Raw genomic sequence first — 14,204 nt, forward strand, 5'->3', positions numbered from 1 at the left:
AGTATTGAATACTAGTATTTTTTTTTTATTAACTTTTCTGAATCGATTCGGAATCATTCGAGAGAGAATCACGATGCATCGGAGAATCGATTATTTTTCCCACCCCTAGTAGAAAATAACATGTTAAAAAGTAGAGCATGACAAGCAACTGTTGCTATGTTTAACTGATTTCTTTGTTTGTTTGTTTTTTTTAAGTTGAAGATTTTCCTTTGCTCCTTTATTAACATTCTGATAAATGGTATCATTGTGTGACTCATTTAATTTTTAATTTTTAATTGAATTCATGGACTGTTTTGTTTATTGGTTTGGATTTTTCAGTTGGTAGTGCAGCATGCGGTCAACACTGAAGAGATGCCTTTGTTTCATTAGTTCAAGTTAATTTGTCCATTTTATGAGAACTTATTATGACCCGTTCAGTTCTAGGAAAGGAAATACTTTGATTTATCCTAAATTAAGAGAGAGCCATGCCCCTCTCTAAATTTAAGCTCCTACCATGTGTGATACCCAGCGGCAACATTAGTAAAGCCCAGTTGCAATGTTGGAGAAATGCTGAAGCAGTAAAGTTATAAGGCCATTGTCAGCGGCAGAAACCTGGTATTGCAGTGCCATCGTCCACACAAGCGATCAGAAGTGCATCATTCTCCTGTAGGACTTTAACCATCCACTTGAGCCTACATCTTGCATAATGTTTGCAAAACACTCAACCTCAATCGGTATTATTGCCAGGTACGTTCTAGCACACAAGGAATTTACTATGGTTAGACTGTGCACACAGTAAACATGGAAGTAACATAAACCTATAAAATATTGGTTAAAGAAGCATCTTAAAGAATATAAATATAGTATTTACGATAAAATACAAGAGAGGATTATGTGCTATTGTCTATTTAAAACAAGAGGAGCTGTGCAATTGTGCAGAGTGAACAAAATCCAAATTGACACGTCATCGAACACATTCAATCAATTGTATTTTCTTTTAACATCGATGTCAGGGGACTACAGATGAAAAAGCCTTATGGCTAATTCTCTCATTTTTAACCCATGTATGATCATGTGTTTTATTAATTTGCACTGTCCCCCTCTAAAATAAATGAATTAAAAAAAGTTAACTTTGTGGGGTAAGTGAGTTCATTTAACGTGTAGACTTTATGGGAGGGCATAAAAGTTCAACGTGTCCAGTGTCAGAAGGATTAACTCCAACCTCTCCTGCCCCCTGAGTCCTACTTGTGGTATGTCTCAAACAAAGAAACGTGTCAAGTCAATCCTAGTTTACGGGCAGCATCCATCTCCAGACTGTTTAACCAAGCATTACACAGCAACAACCACTTAATAGGTCAGAATTAAGTATGGCTTAACGGGATAAGCAAACATACTTTTGAGCCCCAAATCCATGTAAAAAAAAAGGCCACTGTGTGCAAGCCATGTGTACATATACATACTGTACTTTTTCTTCACTGTATACGGGAGGAGGATTAGCGAATTTCCTGCTGCATACACCACTGCTATAAGATCACAGCCGCAACATTGTTCGGACATGCCCATCAGCTCTGTCTGCAGGGGTGGGGCATCATCACAGAGAGACGGTGCCTCAGCTTTGGCGCTTCTTTAAGGGTTGTCATGTTTATCATCTTTAGGTATCTGCTGTGTACATGCTTTCTGCACACGATCAATACTTAAGATTTCCTGTCAGCAAAACTGTCTACATGATAGCATATTGTTGGTGTCCTTTTTTTGTCCAAAGGTGCTGCTAGAATCAACCAAAAACATGAAAGCTCCTCGTAGCTACTTTTTGATTGGAAACTGTAAACCTTTTTTGCTTATCACTTGAACTCGATCTCATCCCCCTTCTATACGGACCATGCCTGTCTGTAAAAAAGCCTCTTCCCCCAATTAGGACTTGTAATTCATCCTATTCAACACAGCTAAACTGATGACCGCCAGGCCCCTCCACCCCCTTCAGACCACAGTAGAAAACAAAGAAAACATTCTGCTTTCTTAAGGATGGAGAGCTCTGTTACACAGCATGCACCACTCTTCCTCGTGGTGTTCTCTTAATCCATGACGAGTCTCTCAGACTATTTTGAATGGAAACAATTTGCCTTTACAAATGAGCCCTTAGAGTTTTTAGTCCAGTGAATGCCCTTCCGCGTTATCAACGTCTGGAATCTCTTTTCTCCGAACGGATCATTTGTTTTTTTGAGATATGCTCCGAGCTCTGAAAGTCCCTTCATGATAAAGTTTGTACAACAAAGACGGCTTTTCTGTCCCGTCCCCGTCCCCTCCTCCCCCCCACATGTCTTTCTCTGTGTGTTATCTAGCTATCTATCTTTTGGAATGTAGACTTCAGTTATTAAGTATCTCCGGGGGAATCTTTAAATACAAATTGTTTTAGCTTACTCCACAACAACCGTATCTTGAGGCTCTAAAAAAAAAGGCACTCGCAAACACTCAGTGGAAAGCTGCGCCCCAGAAACACAGACAAATGGGAGTGGTAGTCTTAGTAATTCAGCAGAATTCAGCTACTGTGTGTACTGTAGTCAGCTTTTCTCACATTCTATTGAACTAGCTTTTTACGGACTGACAGGCTAATGTTAAGCCTGCACTTGTAGTGCATGTTTTTCAAATTTGTATCCTAAAAATTTTACTTCTACCTGACTTTATGAATCTTATGTAACCAAGTGGCTGGATGGTGTGTCATGACCAGTGATTGCATAAAGTAGGTCTAGGCCTTGTTTAGATGGTCCAGTTATCTACCTTGTTTGAGGACAATCTGTGTAATAATCAAGCAACAACACTGACCATAGCAAAGGGACATACCCATTTTTCTAGGATCCCGGGAGCCTAATAAAAGGTTGGCCACCTCACAATCGTGCTAATGCAGTAGTGCAGACAGTCTTCCTTGTTTGAATCTGGAAGGGTTATACTATTATGATGAAGCGGTGACCTTCTTAGTGTGCACCTAAAGGTGGAGTCAGCTATTCTGGAGAACCCTTGTTTTCAAAAACACTTTTTTCTCAAAAATCTGTGAATACCTCCTCATGATCCACTACCTGTCAATACTGTGTGTGTTGGAAAAAATAAATCTGGTGTTACTATACAGCCTAGGCTATTTATTGTTATTGTTATTGCTTAGTGTGCTCTTAAGGGCTACACAGACCCAACAGACTGTGTTTGTGTCGTTCTTTAGCATAACCTTATCTGTGGTTTTAAGGTATGTCTTGTAATTAAGAACTCAGAAGTGAGAATGTTATTTCATCCACACGAGGGCAGTCATCCTTCATCCTTGACACACGCTGCTGCTGTCAGGGAGGCTGCTTTACATAGATTTACCTGCTCGCCGTGATTTATGCGTTTAGATGTGTTTGCACAGCTGGATTTCAAGGGGCTAAATTGCAGGCGTGAGCAACACGCTGAGAGTTACATGGACTGCCCGGTGTGAGGCTTTTTAAAATTTGACGGATGCTCATAAAGTTATTTCCATATCAGAAAATGAGTAATGGTGTGTTTTTATTTAAACATTGCATGATTGAACTTCTTTGGCCGAGTTTTACAATAATTTACAGTTTTCCCCACACACACGTCAATGAGACTTGAAAGGAAGGAACACATTATATGACGTGGTTTTATTGTCCAATGGCCGTTGCCAAAGTTCAGAGTGTGTCTCTGGTGCCAGTAAAGAGACCCTAATGTGTGCTTTTTATCACTTAAAGAATGGATTATTACCATAATCCTCTACTTTCTGGTCTCCCTAGAAACAAATAAAAATATAGCCCCATAAAAATGTACTGTAGAATTTTTCATCTGCACGGATCGCACATAGACCAGGAAGAGAGAGCACAAATCCCACCAATGTTTAAAGTCCCTGCACTGGCTTCCTGTCTGCTTCAGAATAGATGTCGCAATAATAGTATTAGTTTTAAAAGCTCTTAATGGTCTTGTTCCCCAAGCTATTTATCCGATTTTATTTTAGCCCTATGCAGACTCAGGGCACTGTGCCGTAGCTGGCCCCTCAAGCCAGGATTAAGACCCATGAGAAAACCTTTAGTTTCTTCTTCTTCTTCTTCTTCTTCTTCTTCTTCTCTTTTTTTAAATGCGGGCCTTGTCTGTGTAACTCTCTGAGAGCGGAGAGAGTGTTCATATGTCTAAAAGGCAAACTTTTGTTAGTTTGACTTCTAATTGAATTCTATTTGTCCAACTCAATTTATATTTGATTTGATTTGCTTGATCTTTGGTATGAATCTAACTTTATTGTACATCTAGGTTTCTAATTGATTTTAATTATTTACATTTCTTTTAATAGTCTCTTTTTTATTATATCCTTCCTATGATAGCATTTCCTCAGTTCTTTTTTTTAATCAGTTCCTGTTACTGTTTTTGTTAATTTTGTATTTTAAAGTATTTTTATAACATACTCATTAAAGCAGCTACGAGTAACATTTAAATATCTTTAAAACAGCCTCATGTTTCCTCTGATAGTCATAAATTACCTTTAACAGAAAACGAGACCATCAGTGCAAAGAAAGACGTTTTTATGTTTTTTATTACCGTATTTTCCGCACTATAAGCCGCACTGGCCTATAAGCCGCAGGTGTTATAATGTTTAATTACCATATGTAAGAGTTCGTGCACAGAGGGGATTGTCGGGAAAGAGATGGCTGCTTGAGGAAGCTCCCATTTATTAACATTTCAACTAACAAGTTGCATAGGCTATTTGCATAACGTATTCAAGTGTTACCATTTAGTGTAATAGTAGCTACTAGGGATGGGCACGAGTGTTTTCGCTACTCGTGTGATCGCTTGCATTCCTCGAGGATCAATCAATTTCTCATTAAACTTTTTTTCTATTTTTAGAACGCAACGTATCTGTCTGCAGAACAATGGTTCACCGCAATATAGCGCTCAATGCTTATTGTCAAACAGTCACAGTTGCCATATAATATTAAGTATTTTTTTCCACAAGTTTAAAACACATTTTCCTCACTGAAAGTAATTAAATAGACGGGCCACAATTTAAAACGATCGAGTAGGTCTGCGGTGCGGAGAAAAAAAGCATGGGCTGTAGTTGTAACAAAAAAAAAATAGCCTAAGTCACCATTTAAAATAAGAAGGGCAGCAAATAATATAAAATGATTGTCCTACAATTTAAATACATATAAATAACTCACCAAAGCAGATAGTTGTATATCCAACCGCGTAATGCTCACTCCGTGTCCGTGAATATTTTACCACGACTAATTCCTCATTAACGGAACGTTACACCGGTCGTTTTTTGAATCTTATCCCCATATTCCCTATTGAAGGCTTCTTAACTGTTGTTGGCTTTGAGCGAATGTGCCTGAAGTAAGCCTTGCTTCTTCTTTACTTTTATTTCCAAGCGGAGAGCACCTTGCATGCTCACCTGGAGTCTACTCATTACTACCGGTACTGCTTTTGGTCTGGTCGCACACCCAGTCCGATTTTCGGTTTGCTCGTGCAGGCTCTAGTCACATATTCGTATTGGTCGCAGATTTCAGTGTGGCGCAGCAACGCAATTTGGGAAGCCTATCCCTCCAGGTGAGGGAAGGGGAGCGGGAGCCTTGTTTGAGACAGTTATTTGTCGTCATAATGACTGATAACGGGGCTGAACCATCAAAGAAAAAAAAAGAATGCAATGAAGAAAAGCTAAAAGGGAGAGTGATATAGGCTACGGGCGGGAGGAGGACGTTGCCAAGCAACGTATACACAATTTAACGGGAGCAAACTAGACTGCAGTGTTTACTCCTAAATAAATGAGCGGTACTAACACAAAGTTTGCTTTGCTTCACCATCATCAGATGACCATTATTCATCTGAAATAGTCATTATTTACAACAACATAAACATATTACCTCATCGTGATCCATACTAACTGCCGTTCATTCGCTTTCTGTGAGGACACAGAGTCTTTCAGCTCCGTGAGACTAGTTAGGTGACACTGCTGCATCTACTCATTGCAATCAGGTGTGTGTGGCACTGACTGGCATCAGTTGATGCAGAGTCACTAACCACTCTCACGGAGCCGAAAAGAGTCCGTGCGCTCACACTTTCAACACATGTACATGCACTGTATTGCGCGGCGCCCTAACCATTTGACACTCGCACGCCCGGCACGAGCTAGAAAACAGCTTTATGACAGCGGGCGTCATAAAAATACTACCGCTTTTGTCCAAAGGGGCCGCCAACGGACAAAGTTACTCATAGTGGCTTTAATACTCATGTGTTGCTCTGTTTTGACGATGGGGATCGAGATGGTTGGCGGGAGCATTGCTATTTTACTGTTGTCTTTTTGTGTATGAAAACTGCTATAGGCTATACATAAAGTTTGATTTAAAATGCATATCCGAATAGATGGGTCATTCACGGTACTTACTGATGTCAAATTTGTCCTCATCAGGTAACAGGTGTGGTCGGCAGAGCTGAACTGCTCTCTTCAATCTTCCTGCTGGCTGCTTTCCTGGCATACACCAGGTCAACCGGTTCAGACAACTCCATCGGTAAGCCTAAGGCACCACAGCACTCTCAATTATGTATGTCTCTTGTAGGGTTGCTGAAAATTCCCGGAATTGACCCTTTTCAAATCCCGGGAAAAAAGAGCCTCCTCCCGGGAGATCCCGGGAATTCCGAGAAGAGTCTAGCTGCAGCCCCGGAGAACAATACTGAGGCGGGGCGGGAGTACTGAGGCGGGGCAGACTGTTTACTGTTGCAGGGGGGGTATCCAAGGGAGGGGGGGGGGATTGGGGAGGTACAGTCTGAGTACTCTTCAATACACATTTGAGGAATTTAACCTTAGACATACAGGAGTAATACAAGATAAATACAATGTTTCCTATTACATTAATAAGCATTCCAACATTCAATATCTGCCACCACATGACCTTCTCAAGATGGCCGCCGCGGTGTTCCGTTAGCCGAGTGGAGCTAGCGCCGTGGCTAATCTAATGTTCTATCTATATTCTAACCTCTCCCTATCCCCTTGCCCTAACCCTAACCACCCAGCTGTGATGCCTGAACTTAATCGCCAAAACAATATTATTTTTCTAAATAACGTTCAAAATGTATTTGTATTTTCTTCCGCCCCGCCTCAGTACTCCCGCCCCGACTCAGTACTCTCGCCCCGCCTCAGTATTGTTCTCCGGGGATGCAGCTGGATACTATTGGGAATTCCCGTTTAACCGGAAGCGCCCTTTTAATACTTTATTTTGTACCCACGTAGCCTACTCGGCCGAGTAGTTTCTTGGGCACGTTATAGCCTCATAAGCCCAGGGCAGACTGGATGCTAGCTCTAGAATGAACTAAGGGCATTAAAAGTTAAGTCATCTAAAGGCGTTCTCAGACGGGAGGAGATGTTCTGTCTACAGGTGCACTCGACATGGACCGGCGGAGATAGGAGGCTCCGCGAGGAAACGCCGTGCGGTAACCATGGATACAACTTTTGTTTACAACCCTGTGTCGCTGCTGTTAAATATCTACTCATATTGTTAACATTTGTTTAGTTAATAAGTGGATTAGTTATTCAGTTTGGTTTGGTTTAAATGTCTACTTTGTGGATTAGGTCTAGGTTTCACTTTAGTGTTTGGTGGAAGAAACGGGGCGAACAGCGATGCTCCAGCTGTTTCATCTCATTAGATTCATGTCGCTACAAGAGAAAGCAGCAAAAGAAACAGGCTGCTTTATGTTCATCATACAATCTTGACTTGAATACAGAAGAATGGTGAATATCACCATCTCATTGAGGAGAGAAAAGTAAAACACTGTTCAGCTGTGTGTGTGTGTGTGTGTGTGTGTGTGTGTGTGTGTGTGTGTGTGTGTGTGTGTGTGTGTGTGTGTGTGTGTGTGTGTGTGTGTGTGTGTGTGTGTGTGTGTGTGTGTGTGTGTGTGTGTGTGTGTGTGTGTGTGTGTGTGTGTGTGTGTGTGTGTGTGTGTGTGAGAGAGAGGGGCACAGACGTGACAGTCTAGTTGTAGTGCGGCCGCTTGTCGCTCCGTCTGTAGAACTGCGGACTCTCTCTCTCTCCACTCGCATGTCAATAGCTGCGTTACAGACGTAACAATAGTTTAGTGCGGCCGCTTGTCGCCACGTCTGTAGAACAGTAGTGCGTCTCTCTCCACTCGCATGTCATTGAAAATGTTTTACCAGACACGTCAAAAGCCTCCCTTCTGAAAAGGCCATGATGGCGAGAGTATATTTTATTAGTAAAGGCCACTATATTAATGAATTAAAAGAATAAAAAAAACGGGAGGACGGGTCCCGTGGCCAATTCATTTCGCGGGAATCCCGAAATCCCGGGACCCGTCCAGCAACCCTATTCTCTTGTGCATGTGCAACATACACTGTGTTTAAGTCATGTCAGCTTTTAATTTCTCCATTAGGACATTATTTCAAACATTCAGGGTAGGAAACCAAACCCAACCATTCCCCACTTGTGACTGAAGGACATGTGATTCACTGATCTTGATAGTCTCATGCATTGTTGCGGTCTCATTATTAATAACCAGTCCAATGTGTATAAGGACGCTTGTGTAAACCGGATGGATAGTTCACCATGCTTAAAGCTATAGTGTGTAACTTTTTTCATACGAATGAATGTCGGATACATTCAAGCCTTTCGCTAATTGAGTTGACACAAAGTTGATTAAGCCTATCAGCTCCACAAAACTCTCTCTGTATTTCTCAGCATGGCAACGTTTACAAACTGGTATCACCCCCCACCCTCTGACACTGGCGCAGGAGCTCAGAAAAATCGCAAGAAGAGCCCAAGAAATTTTTCAGTTCTTGATTCTACTGCCAAAATAAACTTGGACGTACAGAAGAGAGTAATAAATCCATGCATGATCACTCACCAAAGGCTTTACCTCATGTAGATGCGCCGACAGTGTTGTTGTAATATCTCAGAATTCCTCATAAGGGCAACAGAAGTTACGCACTAGAGCTTTAATTCATCAAATCAGCTCAGATGTCTTGCCTGGTTCTTAGTATTCAAGGCAAGACCCTTAAAGAAACAAAACAATTAAGTTATTATGTGACACACCTGTATTTGCAGCGTTTCATATGTGGTTGGTAATTGTAATTGGTTCTAATTGCACTCAAATAGTCGTCAGAGGGTGAGGCCTGCTGTCAATAAAACACCTGTGTGAATTTTTTATAATTCACCCTGATGATAATCTCTAAACACAAACACAGTGACATGACTCACACACAGAGTGTCATAGTCTTGCTTCAACCTGTTTAACACTGAAGCACTTCGTTCATACATTGGCTTAACTTTTATTTGTGCGAGTTTTTGTGTTCAAATCGCTGCCAAGTGTCTGTTAATGCTGTTTCCTCTGGCAAACTGGCAACTCTTTTAAACTGAGTCCCGATTTAGAGGCTGAATCTTCAAAATAAAATTGCTCTTCCTTCCCTGTTGAGATGGTCCAGAACTAGTAAATGGACTCAACTTGTATAGCGCTTTTCCCTAACCAAAGCGTTTAATTTTTTTTTGTACAAATTCACACATTCAAAGACCGATAGCAGCAGCTACACGCAGGGTGCAAGCTAACTATCAGGAACCTATTTAGGGTTTGGTGCCCAAAGACACTTCGACATGTGGCGGGTAGGCGGGGGATCGAACCACCGACCCTGCACTCAAGTGGACGACCGCCCTACCCACTCCGCCACAGCCACCCTTGTGTGGTGCATTCAGGCAGTTCTAATTCATTCACAAAGGCAAATGTTTTTGTTTACAAGTTTTTTTTATATACCCCATAATTGGCCAATAAAGAGTGATTACTCGTTTCAACTTCCATAATTGCATTTATAGGATGAGTTTGGAATTTTACAACTGGCAAATAGTGTGCTGTGCAAATGGAAACTAATTAACTTTTCCTTCTGATGCCCTGCGATTAAAGACCTACTTCACCGGTGGGAATATGAAGGTGTATTGAACTCGGAGATCCTATGTAGGTTGAATGTGCAAACATTTTAGAAATCGTTTCATCCTAGCCTAGGCAGAAAGAGGGTTTTATGGTCTCACTGTCTAACACTACATTTTACTAGTGTGACATGACATCCCACTAGTACAAATGTAGGGTTTGGACTAATAGGACAGCTGGGCCAAGGGAAGAATGAGGGAAGAGAAACATCATTCATTATATTATAATAGCAATTTTATAGTGATGGAACGCCGGTTCTGTATTGGTGAAGTATTCCTTTAACAACATCCACCAGCTAACAAGGCATTGAAGGCAACACAGGAGTTGATGCCTGTCTCCCATTATTTTCACCTTGCTGTTTGGCTGCATTTTATTGGTCTATGAAAGTTCAATTGTGTATATTTTACTAGCGACTGATAGCCACCATGTGCCGAGGTTTGGTGGGATGAGGCCTTTCTTGACAATATGTGTGGTTGACGATTGTCTGAAATATGTGTGAATGTGTGAAAACAAAGGGCTGCCAAGGATGGATAGGTAGCGAGAACCAGCTCTAAATTAGTACAGGCTCCTGACTGGTTAGTACCGCAATATTGATAAGCTAAAGGACAAACGATACTGCTATCAATGCTACTTAAACGCTCATTCTCGCGTGTCATGTGACAGCCTCTTCTCGGAAGAATAAGACCGAAAAGAATGGTGGACGAACGACTGTAAAAGGTTGTGTATGGGTTGACTGATATCTACATATATTCTGTCTTCCTTTTTCAGTGTGGGCTCCCATTGCTCTGACAGTCGTTCTGGTAGCTGCAGCAACTCTGTGTAAGGAGCAGGGAATCACTGTGGTCGGCATCTGCTGTGTCTACGAAGTGTTTGTTGCACAACGGGTAAGGCTCTGAAACTCCTTATTTTTCTATTGATCACACATGCAACATTAAAGCATGGCTGGTATTTCGGCTTTAGAAATAATCTCAAGCACAAGTTTACATCAAAAACTAAAATCACAATGGAACATTTAAGTTATAAAGTACACATGTAATATATTTATATATATTTGGGTCCACTGTGGTGAAGTGGGTAGGGCGGTCGTCCACTGGATTGCAGGGTTAATGGTTCGATCCCCTGCCCCGGCGCCACATGTCAAAGTGTCCCTGGGCAAGACACTGAATCCCACATTTCTGCCGATAGTTTAGCCTGCTATCGGTCTATGAATGTGTGTGTGAATGGTAACGTGGGAATGTGAACAGGTCTCCCTTGAAAAAGAGTCTCCGGTCTCAATGGGATTTACCTGTATAAATAACGGTTAAAAACAGTCGACAGTGTTGTTGTAATTACTAAGAACTCCTCACAGGGTGTCAAAATAAATTATGCACTATAGCATTAAATCTAAAAGTTTGTAAAGCAAAGCAAGTTTATATTTATATAGCACAATTCAGATACAAGGCCACTCAAGGTGCTTTACAGGGGCATCAAAATACAAAATACACATTAGACATAATACACATTATTGTAGGAACAATTTATATTGTGAATCTGAGTTAACCCTTTCTTGCTGTCTTTCTCCTGTTGCTATGCAGTTCACCCTGCCGTTGCTGTTGGATACTCTGCGGCAGGTCCTGCAGGGGAAAGGTGGTTTCCCCTACGCGATCCTACAGACTCTACTGAAGCTCATTGTCCTCGTCATCAGCACCTTACTACTGGTCATAGTGCGGGTCCAAGTCATACAGTCCCAACTGCCTGTATTCACCAGGTAGGCACCATTACCCCCACAAGCTTTGTAAAGTTTAATCCTATGTTTATGTATGAATGAATACACTTATTCCAGAAATATGAAAATGATATAAAACAAACAAGAAAAGCAAAAAAATAAAGCAAATAAATTAGTAAAAAAAAAAATATATATATATATATTAGAAAATATATTCAAGGGGTGCCCGTAGCTCAGCGGGTAGGGTGTCCCCCCCGGGCCAAGGCCCCGCAGCAGACCCGGGTGCGAACCCCGCCCGGGTCAGTTCTTTGCATGTCCTCTCCTCTATGCCCTATTTCAACTTTGTCTCTCCAATCTGTCTATTAAAAGCAAAAAATGTCCAAAAATTATCTTTAAAAAAAAGAAAATATATTCAATAAAGCACGATTGACATGGCTAAAAAGGAGTAGAAAGAAGTATAAACTTTTCATATCCTATCTAACCCTTAACCTAAGCCTTGGATAACCAATCCTCTAATTATTAAGACATGGTACAGCAGTCAATGAAGAGACCACAAATTTCCTGTTACATAGTTACGTAGCACTAGCCTGGTCCAACCAGACCATCGTACTTCATTTCATTTGTACAGAAGGTCTGGAAATGCTGTAATTGACAAACGTTCACTCACTTGGAGGCGGGTGTCTGTTGAAGTTTAAAACTATTGGATCTGTCCAGTGCCACTCTAGATTAGCCAACCAATCGCATAACGTTTGGTCGTCACGTGTGTCAAGAGCCGGCTTCTGACGGTGTGTAGGGAACTCGGAAATGTCCGACTTCACTACATATTGTGTTCTATGGATCTACCGGTACCTGGCAACGGTAACTTGCTAGAGCCTAACGTTTAGTTATTTGGACGAGAAAGGTTGTAGGCGTCCATACTTTCGCGAGCAGATGCACTGGAACACAGACAGGTCGGAACTCTGAACTACCAAGTCGGAATTCTCCGAGCTCCGATTATAAAGGAGCAGCATTCAACTGAAACTGGAGCGTGACTTCGACGTCATTGTTCTCAGCCACTAGCTCTGTTCGCTGATTGGACGTCCGTAGATTTCCCTGAGAAAACTGAGAATTTCACCGCACCCCCAGACTGACTACTGAAGGGAAAATTAAATTTGAGCGGAAGTAGGTAGGCGGGCAGAGCCATGCTAACGTAACACAGCTTCAACTGTTTACTTAAAACCTTCTTGTCGCTGTAGTTTTTATTGCTCCGAATACAATGGTGTGATTTTTTTTCTAAAGGGCACTTCAATAGTTAGTGCATTGTAGTAAAACTATCGGACCACTTTTCTTTTCTTTTCTTTTCTAAGTCCAGGTCTACATCTGTTGTCTTTTCTGCTCAAAACGACAAGACATTCCTGTCTGTTAGTAGTAATTCTGCCTGAAAATGATTTATCTATGCATGCTGTACAGTTGCATTGTAGTCAGTGTGTAGCTGTAAATCCTTGATCTCGGAATGAAAACAGGTTGCTAGGAGTTCAAGGAAATTCAGTCCTAAAAAGAAAAAATTAAATATTCCCAATAAACCTTTTACATGGCAGTGAGTTTTCAAGAGTAAAGCTGGGTGTGCTTTGATCTTGTTCTCCCTCAAATGTTACCAGTAAGTTATTATGACATCGTAGATATACAGTATACCAGGTCTCCAAGGCAACAACTACTGTATGCTGTGTAACGTGACATGTATTGGCCTGCTGGGAATTAAACAGCTAGATTGCAATCATTGCAGATGTATTTTATATTAATCGTATGACAGGATCTCCTTTCACTCGCATGACACATCTGCTAGTGACAAAGTATCAGCCGGACTTGGCATGGAGCCCAATGCAACCAACAGACCATGTGCTCCACAAGATGTTTCATGTTGAAATTCAGGTTTAGGGGTCTTTGAAAAGTGCCTGCGTTATTGGTATTGGTAGGAATACTAAACACACAATAAACTGTCACATAACACTTATACTGTAGCCTATATATTTCTTTTGGCATTTTGTTGCTTTTATTTTCTTATTTTTTTAGATATTTTTTTGGCATTTTTATGCTTTATTGATAGTGTAGAGACAGAGTTGAAATGGGGCAGAGAGGGGAGTGACATGCAGAGAACGACCGCGGGCTGGAATCAAACCCGGGTCCGCTGCTGGCCGAGGCCCATGGGGGGGACGCCCTACCAACTGAGCTAAGGGCGCCCCCACTGTTGCTTTTATTTGACAGAATTTACAGAGACAGAGTTTGAAATGGGGCAAAGAGGAAAAGACATGCAGAGAACTGACCTGGGCGGGATTCGAACCCGGGTCTGCTGCAGGACCTGGGCCCGGGGGGCGACGCTCTGACCATTGTGCCACGAGCGCCCCTGTAGCTTATATTTTGAAGACACTTTTCCACTGAGCGGTTCGGTGCGGCTCAGCACACATTAATTAACGATCCACTATCTAAAGTTGGAAAACAAACCAAAATAAGCAAACCGTGCCATACCTATTATTGTCGCCCTTTAATTGGGGCACCAAGCCATCTTGAAGGGTAGCAAAAGAGTGGAGCTACACAC

General features: G+C 41.6%; 1 protein-coding gene across 1 annotated transcript in view; it reads left to right on the top strand.

The window, feature by feature from the left end:
- The window catches only part of tmtc3 (transmembrane O-mannosyltransferase targeting cadherins 3), a 43,531-nt gene that overhangs the window by 6,535 nt on the left and 22,792 nt on the right, over window positions 1–14,204 (top strand). Inside the window, exons 4-6 of the mRNA XM_080028568.1 lie at window positions 6,413–6,512; window positions 10,696–10,811; window positions 11,502–11,674. Of these exons, the coding sequence (XP_079884694.1) occupies window positions 6,413–6,512; window positions 10,696–10,811; window positions 11,502–11,674 (389 nt within the window). The remainder of the gene's footprint in view (window positions 1–6,412; window positions 6,513–10,695; window positions 10,812–11,501; window positions 11,675–14,204) is intronic.

The sequence above is a fragment of the Ammodytes marinus genome (assembly GCF_949987685.1).
Source record: "Ammodytes marinus genome assembly, chromosome: 5".
NCBI classification, from domain to species: domain Eukaryota; kingdom Metazoa; phylum Chordata; class Actinopteri; order Uranoscopiformes; family Ammodytidae; genus Ammodytes; species Ammodytes marinus.